Source organism: Carcharodon carcharias, chromosome 21 (assembly GCF_017639515.1).
Source record: "Carcharodon carcharias isolate sCarCar2 chromosome 21, sCarCar2.pri, whole genome shotgun sequence".
In the NCBI taxonomy this organism is placed as follows: domain Eukaryota; kingdom Metazoa; phylum Chordata; class Chondrichthyes; order Lamniformes; family Lamnidae; genus Carcharodon; species Carcharodon carcharias.
The window spans coordinates 85096612-85110712 of record NC_054487.1 but is presented as its reverse complement, the minus strand read 5'-3'; the positions used below and the strand labels follow the sequence as shown (position 1 = coordinate 85110712).

The 14101-nt window shown below is 46.8% G+C and overlaps 1 protein-coding gene across 1 annotated transcript in view; it reads left to right on the top strand.

Moving 5' to 3' along the window:
* Positions 1-14101, top strand: part of nr1h4 (nuclear receptor subfamily 1, group H, member 4) — a 73909-nt gene that overhangs the window by 20135 nt on the left and 39673 nt on the right. The window contains exons 2-3 of the mRNA XM_041216052.1: positions 2721-2861; positions 10801-10934. Of these exons, the coding sequence (XP_041071986.1) occupies positions 2721-2861; positions 10801-10934 (275 nt within the window). The remainder of the gene's footprint in view (positions 1-2720; positions 2862-10800; positions 10935-14101) is intronic.

The window sequence follows — 14101 nt, the reverse complement described above, 5'->3', positions numbered from 1 at the left end:
CCAGCCATTTTTCTCTCAGGAGATCTGGGAGCTGATCTCAAACCAGAGTAAATGTGGGAACGAAGAGACAATTCTCAGGCTGATCTCCGGGGAAGGAATCAGCGACAGTTTTACACACACGGGGCCTGAGTCCATCGCAGCGCTTTAAGATCTGCCTCCCCATCCTCCGTCCCCAACCCAAGCTCCCCCCAGCGCTCCCTATTTTCTGGAGCTGCTTGTTCCACTGGTGGGATAGAGTGGGGATTATCTCAGGAAGGGTCTGCAGCCTCAGAGAACCTACGATTAGAGTCAGAGCGATGGAGCTGCATTACATGTAAATGGAGTTGGGTCCATTAATTCCTTCCAACCAAAACTGGGATCCACCTGTATTTATTTCCTATTAATGGATCACAGGAGCGGGGATGAGATTCTGCTGAGCAGCATTGAGCCTCCGGCAAAACTGCTTTATGAGTTTCAGATCGCGTCTTAGTCCTGCGATCTGTGACAACAGAAAAGATGTATTCGGCCTCCAATCTAATAGTGGGTAATTCAAAATCCAGGAAAATCCAAAATCTGGCCCAGACTTGGTCCCATGTGTGCCAGGTTTCTGAAGTGGGACTGTGCTGTATTGAAGTGTCAGTTTAACTTATGTGGGATTTTAACTTCTGACTCTGAAATGAGTTTCACCCACTGAGACACAGCTGACACTTTTTTTTTTGCTGTTATTCTATCTTTAAAAGAATTTATAAAAACTCTTGGGATGTGGTCATCACTGGTAAGGCTGGCATTCTATGCTACTCTCTTGCAGCTGCATTTATTAACCATCCCTAGTTGTCTTGAGAAGGTTATGGTGGTGGTAATCTGCCTCTTTTTAAACTCCTGGTGGAAGCTTTGATACAATTGAGTGATTTGTTAGGCCACCTCAAGAGCGGAGCACTGTCGTATGGGTCCGGAGTCACAATACAAGCCAAACTGGATAAGCACAGCAGATTTCCTCCTTTTAAGGGCATTAGTGAACCAGATGGGTTTTTACAACAACCCAATAGCCTCATGGTCACTTTTACTGAGACCGGCTTTTGGCTTCCAATTCTGGATTCAATTTCTCAAATTGCTGTGTTGGGATTTGTCCTCATGTTGTGCTGGATTATTAACCCAGTAACATCACCACAACATGACTGTACATCTGTAGCACTAATCGGGGAGATTTACAGCTTGCTGCTGGGCGTCAAACTAACATTGTGGACCAACCCGACCATTACAGAAATGATAATCAACCAGGTTTTTACAATGTCAGTTTAACGCTGGGGGTGCAGTACAGCTCCCTGAGGTAGCCCTAGCAAATCACTCAACAGTACAAACCCTCCTCCAAGAGTTTAAGGAGAAGGCAGCTTACTATCACCATCACCATCACCGTCACCATCATCACCATTAGCACCACCACCATCACCATTAGACAACAAGGGGTGGTTAATAAACGCAACAAGAACCCAAACATCAGTTTAACACTGCGGGTGCAGCAAGCTGAAAATCTCTCTCAATGTCAAATTTCTGATCCAGTTTACTCTTGTGCCTCAAGTTCTATGGGTTTGAGTGGCTGCTTGGTTCAGTTAGTAAGAGGGCTACAGGTTCAAACACAGTTCTGGCACTTGAGAATGTAATCCAGATGACACTCCAGCGCTGGTGCTGTAGTGTCAGAGGTGAAAACAATCCTCGGTCTGCCTGAATCAAGAGAAAGGGAGTTTATTTTCATAAAACTAACTGAAGCAGCCCATGTCCAAATGTAGCAAGACCTGGACAATATCCAGGCTTGGGCTGACAAGTGGCAAGTAATATTTTTACCACACAAGTGTCAGGCAATGACCATCTTCAACAAGAGAAAATCTAACCATTGTTCCTTGATATTCAATGGCATTATCCACCACCCCCACCACCCTCCCACCCCCACCGAATCCTCCACTATCAACATCCTGGGGGTTACCATTGACCAGAAGCTGAACTGGACTAGCCATATAAATATTGTAGCTACAAGAGCAGGTCAGAAGCTGGGAATCCTGTGACGAGTAACTCACCTCCTGACTCCCCAAAGCCTGTCCACCATCGACAAGGCACAAGTCAGGAGTGTGATGGAATACTTTCCACTTGCTTGGATGAGTGCAGCTCCCAGAACACTCAAGAAGCTCGACACCGTCCAGGACAAAAAAACCCATTGGACTGGCACCCCACCCACAAATATTCACTCCCTCACGACCGACGCACAGTAGCAGCAGTGTGTACCACCTACAAGATGCACTGCAGAAACTCACCAAGGCTCCTTAGACAGCACCTTCCAAGCCCAAGACCACTGGCATCAAGAAGGACAAGGGCAGCAGATAGATGGGAACACCACCACCTGCAAGTTGCCCTCGAAACCACTCACCACCCTGACTTGGAAATATATCACCGTTCCTTCATGTTGGGTCAAAATCCTGGAACTCCGTCCCCAACTGCACTGTGGGTGTACCTACACCACATGGACTGCAGCAGTTCAAGAAGGCAGCTCACCACCACCTTCTCAAGGGCAATAAATGCTGGCCTAGCCAGCAATGTCCACATCCCATCAATGAGTAATGAAAAAAAATGACTGCCTTGTTCCTATTTAATTTGGTTTAATTTTAATGAACTTCTGTTTACATGAATTTAGGTGAACTTGCACGGGCTGTCCATGTTTCTGAGTTTTCTTCTTTTTACAACCCACCCCCCAGGATTCTTCCGTCGCAGCATCACTAAGAATGCGGTGTATAAGTGTAAGAATGGAGGGAACTGTGAGATGGACATGTACATGAGACGGAGGTGCCAGGAGTGTCGTCTGAGAAAGTGTAAGGAAGTAGGGATGCTGGCTGAGTGTAAGTATCCGGACACATTCAACTCAAATCCAAATATGCCCAAAGAAACCTCCTTGGACAGGTCAACAAGAACTTGCATTTATAGCGCACCTTTAACATAGCAATTTCACAGGAACACAATCTGATAAAATAAACTGAGACCGAACCAAAGGAGGAAACATTAGGACAGGTGACAAAAAGCTTGGTCAAAGGGATAGATTTTAAGGTGATTCTTAAGAGGATAAAGAGGTGAGAGGTTTGTCAAAGGAATTCCAGAACCTCGGGCCTAGTCAACTGAAGGCACAAACCCCCTCAAACAAGATTGGACACTGACCCACATTAAGGATATATTAAGACAAATGATCAGAATCTTGATAGAAGAGTTTATTTTAAGGAGCGTCTTAAATGAGAAAAGAGAATGAGTGGTGAAGAGGTTTAGGGAGGGAATACTAGAGCTTGGGGCCCAGGCAGCTGAAGGCACAGCCAACAATGGTGGAGCAATTAAATCAGGGACTGTTCAGAAGGCCAGAATTGGAGGAGTGCATAAATCCCGGAGGATTGTAGGACTGGAAAAGACTACACAGATAGGGATGCATGAATGGATTTGAAAATAAAAGTGCAGGTAATTAGTCATAGTTCACAAAGAACCATAGGCATCCCTTTGCATTAGAGAGAGACAATTGGTATATACAGCTCGAGGGCCATCAATCCACAAGCATGGGGCAAGGCGAGGGGCGGGCCTCCAGTACAGGGATTGAACCCGTGCCAGTGGAGTCATTCTGCACCACACTCTGGTCAACTAAGCTGACCGACACCTGAAAGAAAAGGTGAAGGTTTTAAGATTGTGCGTAGTCGAATGGGGAAACAGTGGAGCGTGGGGGTGAAGGGTAAATGAGGCTTTGAGCCAGTTAAGACACGGACAGCAGTGTTTTGGCTGAGAACAATTTTATAAAAGGTGGGAAATGGGAGAGTGGCCAGGAGAGCATTGGAATAGTCAAGTCGAAAGATAACAGGGGCATAGACCAGTGTTTGAGAAGCTGTTCGGCCCAGTGTGCTGGTCGCTTCTTTGAAAGAGCTCTCCAATTAGTGCCACTCTCCCTACTCTTTCTCCCTAGTTCTACAATCTTTTCCCCATTATCCAATTATCTTTTGAAAGTTACTATTGAATCCGCTTCCACTGCAGGCAGCGCATTCCAGATCAGAACAACTCACTGTGTAAAACACTGTTTAAAACAGTGAGGACGTTTCATTGGCTGTAAAGCACATTGGGATGTCCTGAAGACATTGCAAGTTGAATTTCAGGCCTCTCTGTAGGAGGGCTGGCCCAGTCTCATTTCTGCTTAACATTCTTTACCTTAAAAGTTAACGTCCACATCTTGTGATTAAAAATTAAGGTCCTAAGGTTATAGCAAGTTATGAAATTAAAGTCAACAGATCTGGTCATTTTTGGTTTGGTGCCAGAAAACTGACCATCAAACTCAAGGCATCACTAAATCCTTTCAGGGAAGGGATCCTGTCACCCCTACATATGACTCCTGTTCCATGCAACGTGATTAAGTCTTGTTACTGCTAAAGTGGCCTAAATCCCCTTAAAGCACACACAAGTGAATAAGAAATAGGAGCAGGAGCAGGCCAGTCATCCCTTCAAAGCTGCTCCGCCCTTCAACAAGATCATGGCTGAACTTCTAACTCAACTCCACCTTGCTGCACTCTCCCCATATCTCATCATTCCCTTCAAAAACCTATAAGGTTATATTACATCATGTTCTGGATTCACCAGCCGGGGAAACATTTTCTCAGCATCTACCCTGTCAAGTCCCTTAAGAATTTTATGTGTTTAAATGAAATCGCTTTTTTATTCTTCTGAACTCCAAGGATATTTTTTTGTTCGTTCAAGAGACGTGGGCATCGCTGGCTGGGCCAGCATTTATTGCCCATCCCTAACTGTCCTTGTTCAGAGGACATTTAAAAGTCACCCACATTGCGGTGGGTCTGGAGGCACGTGTAGGCCAGACCAGGTAACGACAGCAGATTTCCTTCCTTAAGTGAACCAAGTGGGTTTTTAGAACAATCGGCGATGGTTTTGTGGCCATTATCAGACTTTTAATCCCAGATTTCTTACTGAATTCAAATTTTGCCATCTGCTGTGGTGGCATTTGAACCTGGGTCCCCAGAGGATTACCCTGTGACTCTGGAATACTAGCCCAGTGACAATGCCACTGTGCCACCACCTCCTCTATGGATCCAGTCTACTCAATCTCTCCTCATAGTAAAATCCCCTCATCCCAGTGATCAGCCTAGTTAACCTTCGTGGGCTCTCCCTGTAGAGCAGGTATGTCCTTCCTTAGTTAAGGTGACCAAAACTGCACATAGGTGTGGCCTCATCAATGCCTTGTATAAGTTCAGGAAGGCTTTTTTTCCTCTTAAACTCAATCGTTTAGTAACAAAAGCTAACATGCCATTTGCCTTCCTAATTTCTTGCTGTACCTGCATTAACTTTCTGTTATTCATGTATAAGGACATCCAAATCCATCTGGATGCAAACATTTCCCAGTCTCTCAACATTCAAAAAATATTCTTTTTTTATTTTTGCTACCAAAGTAGATAACTTCAGACTTCGCCATATTATATTCCATCTGTCATGTTCATACCCACTCATCCAACCTGGCTATATCCCTCTGTAGCTTCTTTGCTTCCTCCTCACCACGTACCTCGTTAATGACTTGTCTGTTATATTTTTAAGGTATATCAATGTCAATTACATTGTTGAGGTTAAGAGAAGCAAGCAATGGGTATTAATTGTCATTGAACACACAACTGATAAGGCTAGGACACTGGGTTGAGGAGAGCTGTGAGACGGAACAGGTCATAAACTCTCTCAATAAAGAAAAGCTGTGCCTTGGTTTTGGTTTCACCAACCGGCTTGGATCCGATTAACATACCAGCAAATACATTATATCTAATGCAGTGAAGGGTCGGTGGAAACAAAGTTTACACTTTCCCTGAACCGACTCTCTAATGTCAACCCTGGAATTTTCTTTTCTTATTGAAAATCTCTCCTTAATCACAAAATGAAAATAGATCCAATGGTTCTGCCTCCTCAGAATGACCACTCCTTGTGACCAAAATGCAAGGAGAATAAAGTGGGAGTCTCCTGATTGTGCTATTTTCAGTGGGCCATCTGAATCAAACCAGAGATACGAAATGGGAAGAGACTTCATTGAAAGGTTACAGTGCTCTGACAGGGCGGCTGTGACCTGCGCTCTCAGAAAAGTCACCTTTGTGGCTGTCTGCATATTGCAAGGGAACCTGTGTAGGCCCATTAAGGAGAGATTCGCTAACTGCACTGGCTCATAACCATTGTTGATCTTAAATCTCAGCGCCAGTTGCTCAATACAGGTTGTCACACTGACTGTCACATATCGTCATCACGGTAACAATAAACCTTACTGCAGTCTACCCATCACATTATGTTATAAAAACGATCGCGATTGTAAACCTGAGCCTGCAATTTCAAAGATAGCAGAACACAGTAAATTTTTAAAAAAAAATCTGGTCACAGGCCAACAGGATAAAAATTGTAACTGGCACTGAAATACGGGACAGGATTCTTAGCCCCATATAGGGGCGAGCAAGGGGTTGGGTGGGTCGGGAAACCCTGCAATGCCAGCCTGTGAGCTGGCTGGCTGCCACCACCCTGCAAGTGGCAGGTAACCAACTGAGCAAAGGTAAAGGCCGATTAAAGTCTGTTGGTAGAGGCTAGTTGAAATTTCCCTGTAGACCAGGAAGCCCCTTCCCAACCAAGGTGTCAGGATCTAGGCCAGCCAGCTACCTGGAGGTGGCCTGCCGGAGACAGACTAGGGCGGGCGCCAGCATTTCAGGCAAGCGAGTGAAGCCCCCCCAACCACCCCACCACCCCCCACCTGCTTGGTTACAGCTGCAGCCACAGGCTGCTCTGTGGAGGGGGACACCTTCCATGGAGAGCAAGTGCCTCAGAATGGACATATCCCCTCTCTTCCCCCTTACCTAGAACCATAGAACACTACAGCACAGAAAACAGGCCATTCGACCCTTCTAGTCTGTGCCAAAATATTATTCCGCTAATCCCATTGACCTGCACCCAACTGCAGGCTTCATCTCCTTTGGTGCTGGAGCGCCTCCTATTGGCCTCCATTTTTGAGAATCTGCCCAGCATTCTCAGTTAGACAGCGAACCCACCTGCAGGCCACAAATTGACCAATTCAGGGAAAATCACTGTGGGTGACTGTTCCCCAAGTGCTGCGGGGTGTGACCCCTATTTGACCCCACTATCAGTGTTCCAACCCATTGGGCAAAAACCTGCCCTTGAAATGAGGTTACAGGATGGAACTTCCACTCAATTTATTACTGAAGCTGAGATACCCTAGGGTGGCCTTTTGGGGTGGGGATGGGTGGGGACATTCTAAATCCCACCAATTTATGGCCCATAGGTCCCTGGTATCTAATATCACTCGGGGTTTCAGAAGGCTAGGAAAGGAGACATTCCATCTTAACAATGGGGCCCAGTCAGCAGCCCTCTCACTTGAATCAGGACATTGAGATCGAGTCCCACCCCAGAGACTTGGGCCTGAGGTTTAGGCTGACATGCCCAATGTTGAATTGAGGGAACATTGCACAGCAAGTGCCCAAAAACAGTTATGAGGTAAATGGCCAAATAACTTGGTGGTGATGTTGGTTGAGGGATAAATATTGTCCAGGACACAAGGTGGAACTGCCCTATTCTTCTTCAAAAAACTATGGGACCTTTCACATCCACTTGAGCAGGCAAACACAGCTGTGATTTAACATCTCTGAAAGACAGCAACTCCAGCACTCCTTCAGTGCTTTCTCTCCGACAGTACTGCACTCCCTCAGTACTGTCCCTCTGACTGGGCTGTGCTTCCTCAGTACTGTCCCTCTGACAGTGCAGCACTCCCTCGGTACTGTCTCTCTGACAAGGCAGCAGTCCCTCAGTACTGTCCCTCTGACAGTGCAGCACTCCCTCGGTACTGTCTCTCTGACAAGGCAGCAGTCCCTCAGTACTGTCCCTCTGACAGTGCAGCAGTCCCTCAGTTCTACAAAAGCAAACTACTGCAGATGCTGGAAATCTGAAATACAAACAGAAAATGCAGGAAAAATCCTTTTTGTGATGGAGGGTCACCAATCTGAAACATTAACTCTGTTCCTTTCTGCAGATGCTGCCTGACCTGTTGAGTACTTCCCTCATTTTCTGATTTTACTCACTCCCTGACAGTGCAGCACTCCCTCGGTCCTGCACTCAGTCTCAGCCTGGATTATGTGTTCAAGTCTCTGGAGTGTGATTTGAATACAGGATTTCCTGACCCAGAGTTGAGAGTGTTAACCACTGAGCCACAGGGTATTTTTTTCCTTAGAGAGCCTTTTCTACCTATAGAACTGCTGTATCTATGTAGGAGAGCCTCTGCTCAGCTCTTTCTGGCTCCACAAGAACTTTAAAAAATAACTGAATTTAAAATTTGTGCTGGACCATTTTCATACCAGGGATTCCTGAATGTTGTGTTCAGTTGTTGAATTGTTCTGTGTCTGGTAACTGTTCTATGCTCACTGTGCTTGATTGGTTAAGACTGGGTGTGGACTCAGAGCAAAGCAAACAGAAGCCACTAGAAGCCGAGCTGTAAGCATGAGTGCAGGCATTTTAGCTGGAATTTTCCAGCCCCCACCCCCCACGGCTGTCCCATGAGCCATTGAAACCTCCGCTCACATTGGCGGGACCGGAAGACCCCACTGGTGTGAGGGGCTGGGAAATTCTGGCCATTGAGACTAGAGAGATATTTTAAAACTCCTGTAAAATACACCTGTTGCACTCTTATAAACGAGTGTCATCTTGGCATTGGCCTGAGCCAGAGGAGTATACAACACTGGAGCCTGATTTAGACAGCCATTTTGAGCATCTAAAAATCAACAAAGACTAGTGCCTTTGGCGTTTTCCTGGCAGCCTTGGGACCACACCGACAAAATTGTTCACTTTTGTCTATTTACTTGAGGAACAAATTCCACCCCAATGTCCCTTGACTCCTCTTACAGCTACAAAAGGGACATAAATTCCTGAGTTGAGAGGGTGTAAGAGAAGAGATGAGTCTGGCAGCCTGTAGGGGGGTGGGGGGGGGAGAAGTTATCCTGGCCTCCGTTTCCTTTCCTGCTGATTGTCAGGTCTTACTGGGGTGTTAAGACCCCAATTATCTTTCATCTCCCTCCCTCCCATTTAACACCGACATTTTCACCTGAAAATTGCCCCCAAATACTGTGAATAGGTGGGTCCAGATTGAGTCAATCACTCTTCTGTCACCCTCTGCACCAGCATTAGTAAATATCACTTTTACCTCTTGCTGTTAGAGGAATAAAAGGCAACTCTTGAGTTGAAAGCTCTGCAGTGGCCATCCTGTCGGTTTGAAGTGACATTTCGTTAAAAGCTCAGCAGAGTTGAGACTTAATTTCCAGCCAGGTTTAAAGGTCAGGTACTAAGCAGGGGCTGGAAGCTTGGGGCAGGTTAGGTTACATTAAAACCCGTGTCAGATCACAATGGCACGATGAGTGAGGTGGTGCTATTCCAGGCTCTGTGTAATGGAAACATTGACCTCCAAGCTGGGCTTCTCAAGTTGCTCATGAATTGAACATCACTGTTATTTATAAATATTGTAAGGACTCGAGTATTCCAGCAGCCTCCTGACCAGCTTCCCGCCCTCTACCTTCTATACACCTCACCTCATCTGAAGCTTTGCTACCTTTATGCTAACTTTCTCCCGTCACCCATCACCCACTGTGCTCACTGACCTTCGTTGGGTCCTGGTTAAGCAAAGTCTCAAATTTAAAGTGCTAATCCTCATGCTCAAATCCCTTCATGGCCTCATCCCTCCCTATCTCTCTAACTTCGCCCAGCCCCACAATCTTCCAAGATCCTTCCGATTCTGACCTTTTGAGTTTCCCTAATTTTAATCACTTCACTGCTGGCAGCCATGCCATGGACTCCCTGGGCCCTAACCTCTGGAATTCCCTCCCTAAATCTCTCTACCTCTCTCTCTCCCCCTATAAAACCCCTCCTAAAACCTATTTTTCACCAAGCTTTTGGTCACTTGTCCTAATATCCCCTCCTTTGACTCAGTTTCAATCCGAGCACTCCTGTGAAGCACCTTGGGGCGTTTTATTACGTTAAAGGCACTATATAAATGCAAGTTGTTGTTGTTGTTAACCCGCAGTCTCCACCAATTAACAGGGTTAAACGAATGGTCGTGTTTATTGTCAGAATTTTTATCAGAGAACAGCAGAGGGCAGTTTTCAATTCCAGCACATATTGGGCGAGTATTCTGCCCTCTCGCGTAAGTTGGCGAGGGAATCGAACCATTCTCATGGTCCGGCCTCAACAGTATGAGGTGTGGAAATGCTTTCCTTACTGACAGCTCTCTGGCCCTGAGGAGGAGGAGGAATACTTTTCGAACAACATAAAACCAGGTGTTTATATAGCACCTTACTAACATGTCCAAAGCCGCTTCGCAAGAGAGTTAGCAGACAAAATGTGACACGCTGAGCCACATCGAGAGACATTAGGACAGGTGTCCAAAAGCTTGGTCAAAGAGGTAGGTTTTAAGGAGCGTCTTAAAGGAGGAGAGAGAGGCTGGACGGGTTTAGGAAGAGAACTCCAGAGCCTAGGGCCAGGCAGCTGAAGGCACGGCCGTCAATGGTGGAGCGGTTGAAATCGGGGATGTTCAAGGGGCCAGAATTAGATGAGCGCGGAGGTCTTGGCGACGCGGGCTTGGAGGGGTTAAGATGATAGAGGTAAGGGTGAGCGAGGCCCTGGAGGGATTTGAAATTGAAGCATTGCTGACGAGCTGGGGGTTACAGTGCAGAGAACATCGAATCCTTCCTGTAGGCCATGTAACGCCATTGGGATGCCGTCCTGTGCTTCCAGGTTTATTAACAGAAATTCAGTGCAAGTCAAAACGCCTTAGGAAAAACCCAACACTGCCTGCAGAGCAGCCCAGCAGAGAGACTGTTGACGGAGTGGACTCCAAACAGGTGACATCCACAACGAGATACAACAAAGTAATAATACTCAAGGTTTTTCCCTTTCTAATGTGCCATTCGGGTTATATTTTTCCAAGCAAGCATTGAAAACAAAAAGGGTCTGGTTTCAAAAAGTGCTGAGGTTGTGGGTTTTACGTGAAAGAACTTAAGTAGGAGCAGTAGACCATTTGGCCCCTCGAGCCTGCTCTGCCATTGAATATGATGATGGCTGACCTTCGACCTCAGCACCACTTTCCTGCCCACTCTCCATGTCTCTTCATTCCTGAGAGAACAAAAGATCTGTCCATCCGAGCTATGAGTGTGCTCAAAGATCAAACATTCACAACCCTTTGGGGTAGAGAATTCCAATGATTCACAACTCTCCTGAGTCAAGAAATTTCTCCTCCTTTTGGGTCTGAGATGGCCAACCCCTTATCCTGACACTGTGACCCCGTGTTCTAGACCAGTGTGTTTAACAAGAGCCCCAAAGTGGGCATCTCACACCCAGAGAACTCTGGGAATGTGGAAGCTCAGCCAATGAGAATGTCAACGTGCCTCGTTGTAATTGGAGTTTCCGAATTTGCTACATGCCTGACAACTGAGCTGGTCCAGTACCAAGCGAGTGGGCAGAAGTGGGAATCTGGCTGTGGGAGCCTGTAACCCGGGGCATGATTGAACAATTGGGATACATAACCAACTCTTGGAGCTGATCAGGTATGCTGCCATTATAGTCGCAGGCTTTAACAGTTGTCTTGATTTTATTGACACCTGGGCCAGAGTCCCTGTCCCTGGGAGCGGACTGGCAGGTGGGTGGTGGGCCGAGGGGAGTTGCTAAGATCTGGTGGATGGTGGGGGTTGCTGTGCTTGTCACCTTCCTGCCTCAGTGGCAGGGGAGGTGGTGGGTGGCACACCTACCCTTGTGCCCTTGACTATTTTACAAGATGCGAGGGCTACGACACATAGCGAGGCTGTGGGTTCACGGGGGCCCTCCTGATTGGGCAATGGACACACTCTTGAAGAACCCCACCTGACCTTCCCATCGCTGTCCCCAAGCTCGCGTCATTGGGACCAAGTGAGCCTGAACCTGCATCAATGCTTTTGATTCAAGGCCTGACTGCGGTTCCAGCAGTGGCCATTTCTCCCAGTGGCGCTGTTGGGTCTGAAGAGCTGTCGGTCCTCCGTTGACCAGCAGCTCTTGGAGCTCATGAGAGGGCCCAGAAACCACAACTACAGACAACTAATTGCCTGAACCACGTAAAATTCAGCCATGGCTACCAAGGCTGGAGGAGGCAGTCTCGCCCTTGACTTTCCGGCTGGTGAATAGAGACACAGTCTCCATGTTAAACCCTGGCCCTGGGGTTGCTCTCATGGGGTTTTCCCACACGGATCCATTTTCTTCGGTTAATTTGGTAACAGGAGGAGGCCATTCTGTCCCCTTAGCTTGTTCTGCCATACATGGAGATCATGGCCCATCTATAGCCTAACTCCATCCACCCATCTTGGCTCCATAATCCTGGAAGGCCCTGTCCAACAAAAATCTATTGATCTGATATTTCAAATTATTAACTGAGATAGCACAGGCAGCTTTATGTGGGAGAGAGTTTGACATTCCTTTGTGTTATATTTTCAATAACTACTATTATAAATGACTCATTATTTTATCATGCATAGCTCTTTTAATGCAGATGATTGAGGAACATAGGCATGGCTAGATATAACAAGCCCAACGTACATCTGTAAAAACAAAAAAACTGCGGATGCTGGAAATCCAAAACAAAAACAGAATTACCTGGAAAAACTCAGCAGGTCTGGCAGCATCAGCGGAGAAGAAAAGAGTTGACGTTTCGAGTCCTCATGACCCTTCGACAGAACTTGAGTGAGTCCGAGAAAGGGGTGAAATATAAGCTGGTTTAATGTGTGTTGGGGGGGGTTTGGGTGCGGGGAGAGAGAGAGAAGTGGAGGGGGTTGGTGTGGTTGTAGGGACAAACAAGCAGTAATAGAAGCAGATCATCAAAAGATGTCACAAACAACAGAACAAAAGAATACATAGGTGTTAAAGTTGGTGATATTATCTAAACGAATGTGCTAATTAAGAATGGATGGCAGGGCACTCAAGGTATAGCTCTAGTGGGGGTGGGGGGAGCATAAAAGATTTAAAAATATTTAAAAATAATGGAAATAGGTTGGAAAAGAAAAATCTATATAATTTATTGGAAAAAACAAAAGGAAGGGGGAAACAGAAAGGGGGTGGGGATGGAGGAGGGAGTTCAAGACCTAAAGTTGTTGAATTCAATGTTCAGTCCGGAAGGCTGTAAAGTGCCTAGTTGGAAGATGAGGTGTTGTTCCTCCAGTTTACGTTGGGCTTCACTGGAACAATGCAGCAAGCCAAGGACAGACATGTGGGCAAGAGAGCAGGGTGGAGTGTTAAAATGGCAAGCGACAGAGAGGTTTGGGTCATTCTTGCGGACAGACCGCAGGTGTTCTGCAAAGCGGTCGCCCAGTTTACGTTTGGTTTCTCCAATGTAGAGGAGACCACATTGGGAGCAACGAATGCAGTAGACTAAGTTGGGGGAAATGCAAGTGAAATGTTGCTTCACTTGAAAGGAGTGTTTGGGCCCTTGGACGGTGAGGAGAGAGGAAGTGAAGGGGCAGGTGTTGCATCTTTTGCGTGGGCATGGGGTGGTGCCATAGGAGGGGGTTGAGGAGTAGGGGGCGATGGAGGAGTGGACCAGGGTGTCCTGGAGGGAATGATCCCTATGGAATGCCGACAGGAGGGGTGAAGGGAAGATGTGTTTGGTGGTGGCATCATGCTGGAATTGGCTGAAATGGCGGAGGATGATCCTTTGAATGCGGAGGCTGGTGGGGTGATAAGTGAGGACAAGGGAGACCCTATCATGTTTCTGGGAGGGAGGAGAAGGCGTGAGGGCGGATGCGCGGGAGATGGGCCGGACACGGTTGAGGGCCCTGTCAACAACCGTGGGTGGAAAACCTCGGTTAAGGAAGAAGGAGGACATGTCAGAGGAACTGTTTTTGAAGGTAGCATCATTGGAACAGATGCGACGGAGGTGAAGGAACTGAGAGAATGGGATGGAGTCCTTACAGGAAGCGGGGTGTGAGGAGCTGTAGTCGAGGTAGCTGTGGGAGTCGGTAGGCTTGTAATGGATATTGGTGGACAGTCTATTACCAGAGATTGAGACAGAGAGGTC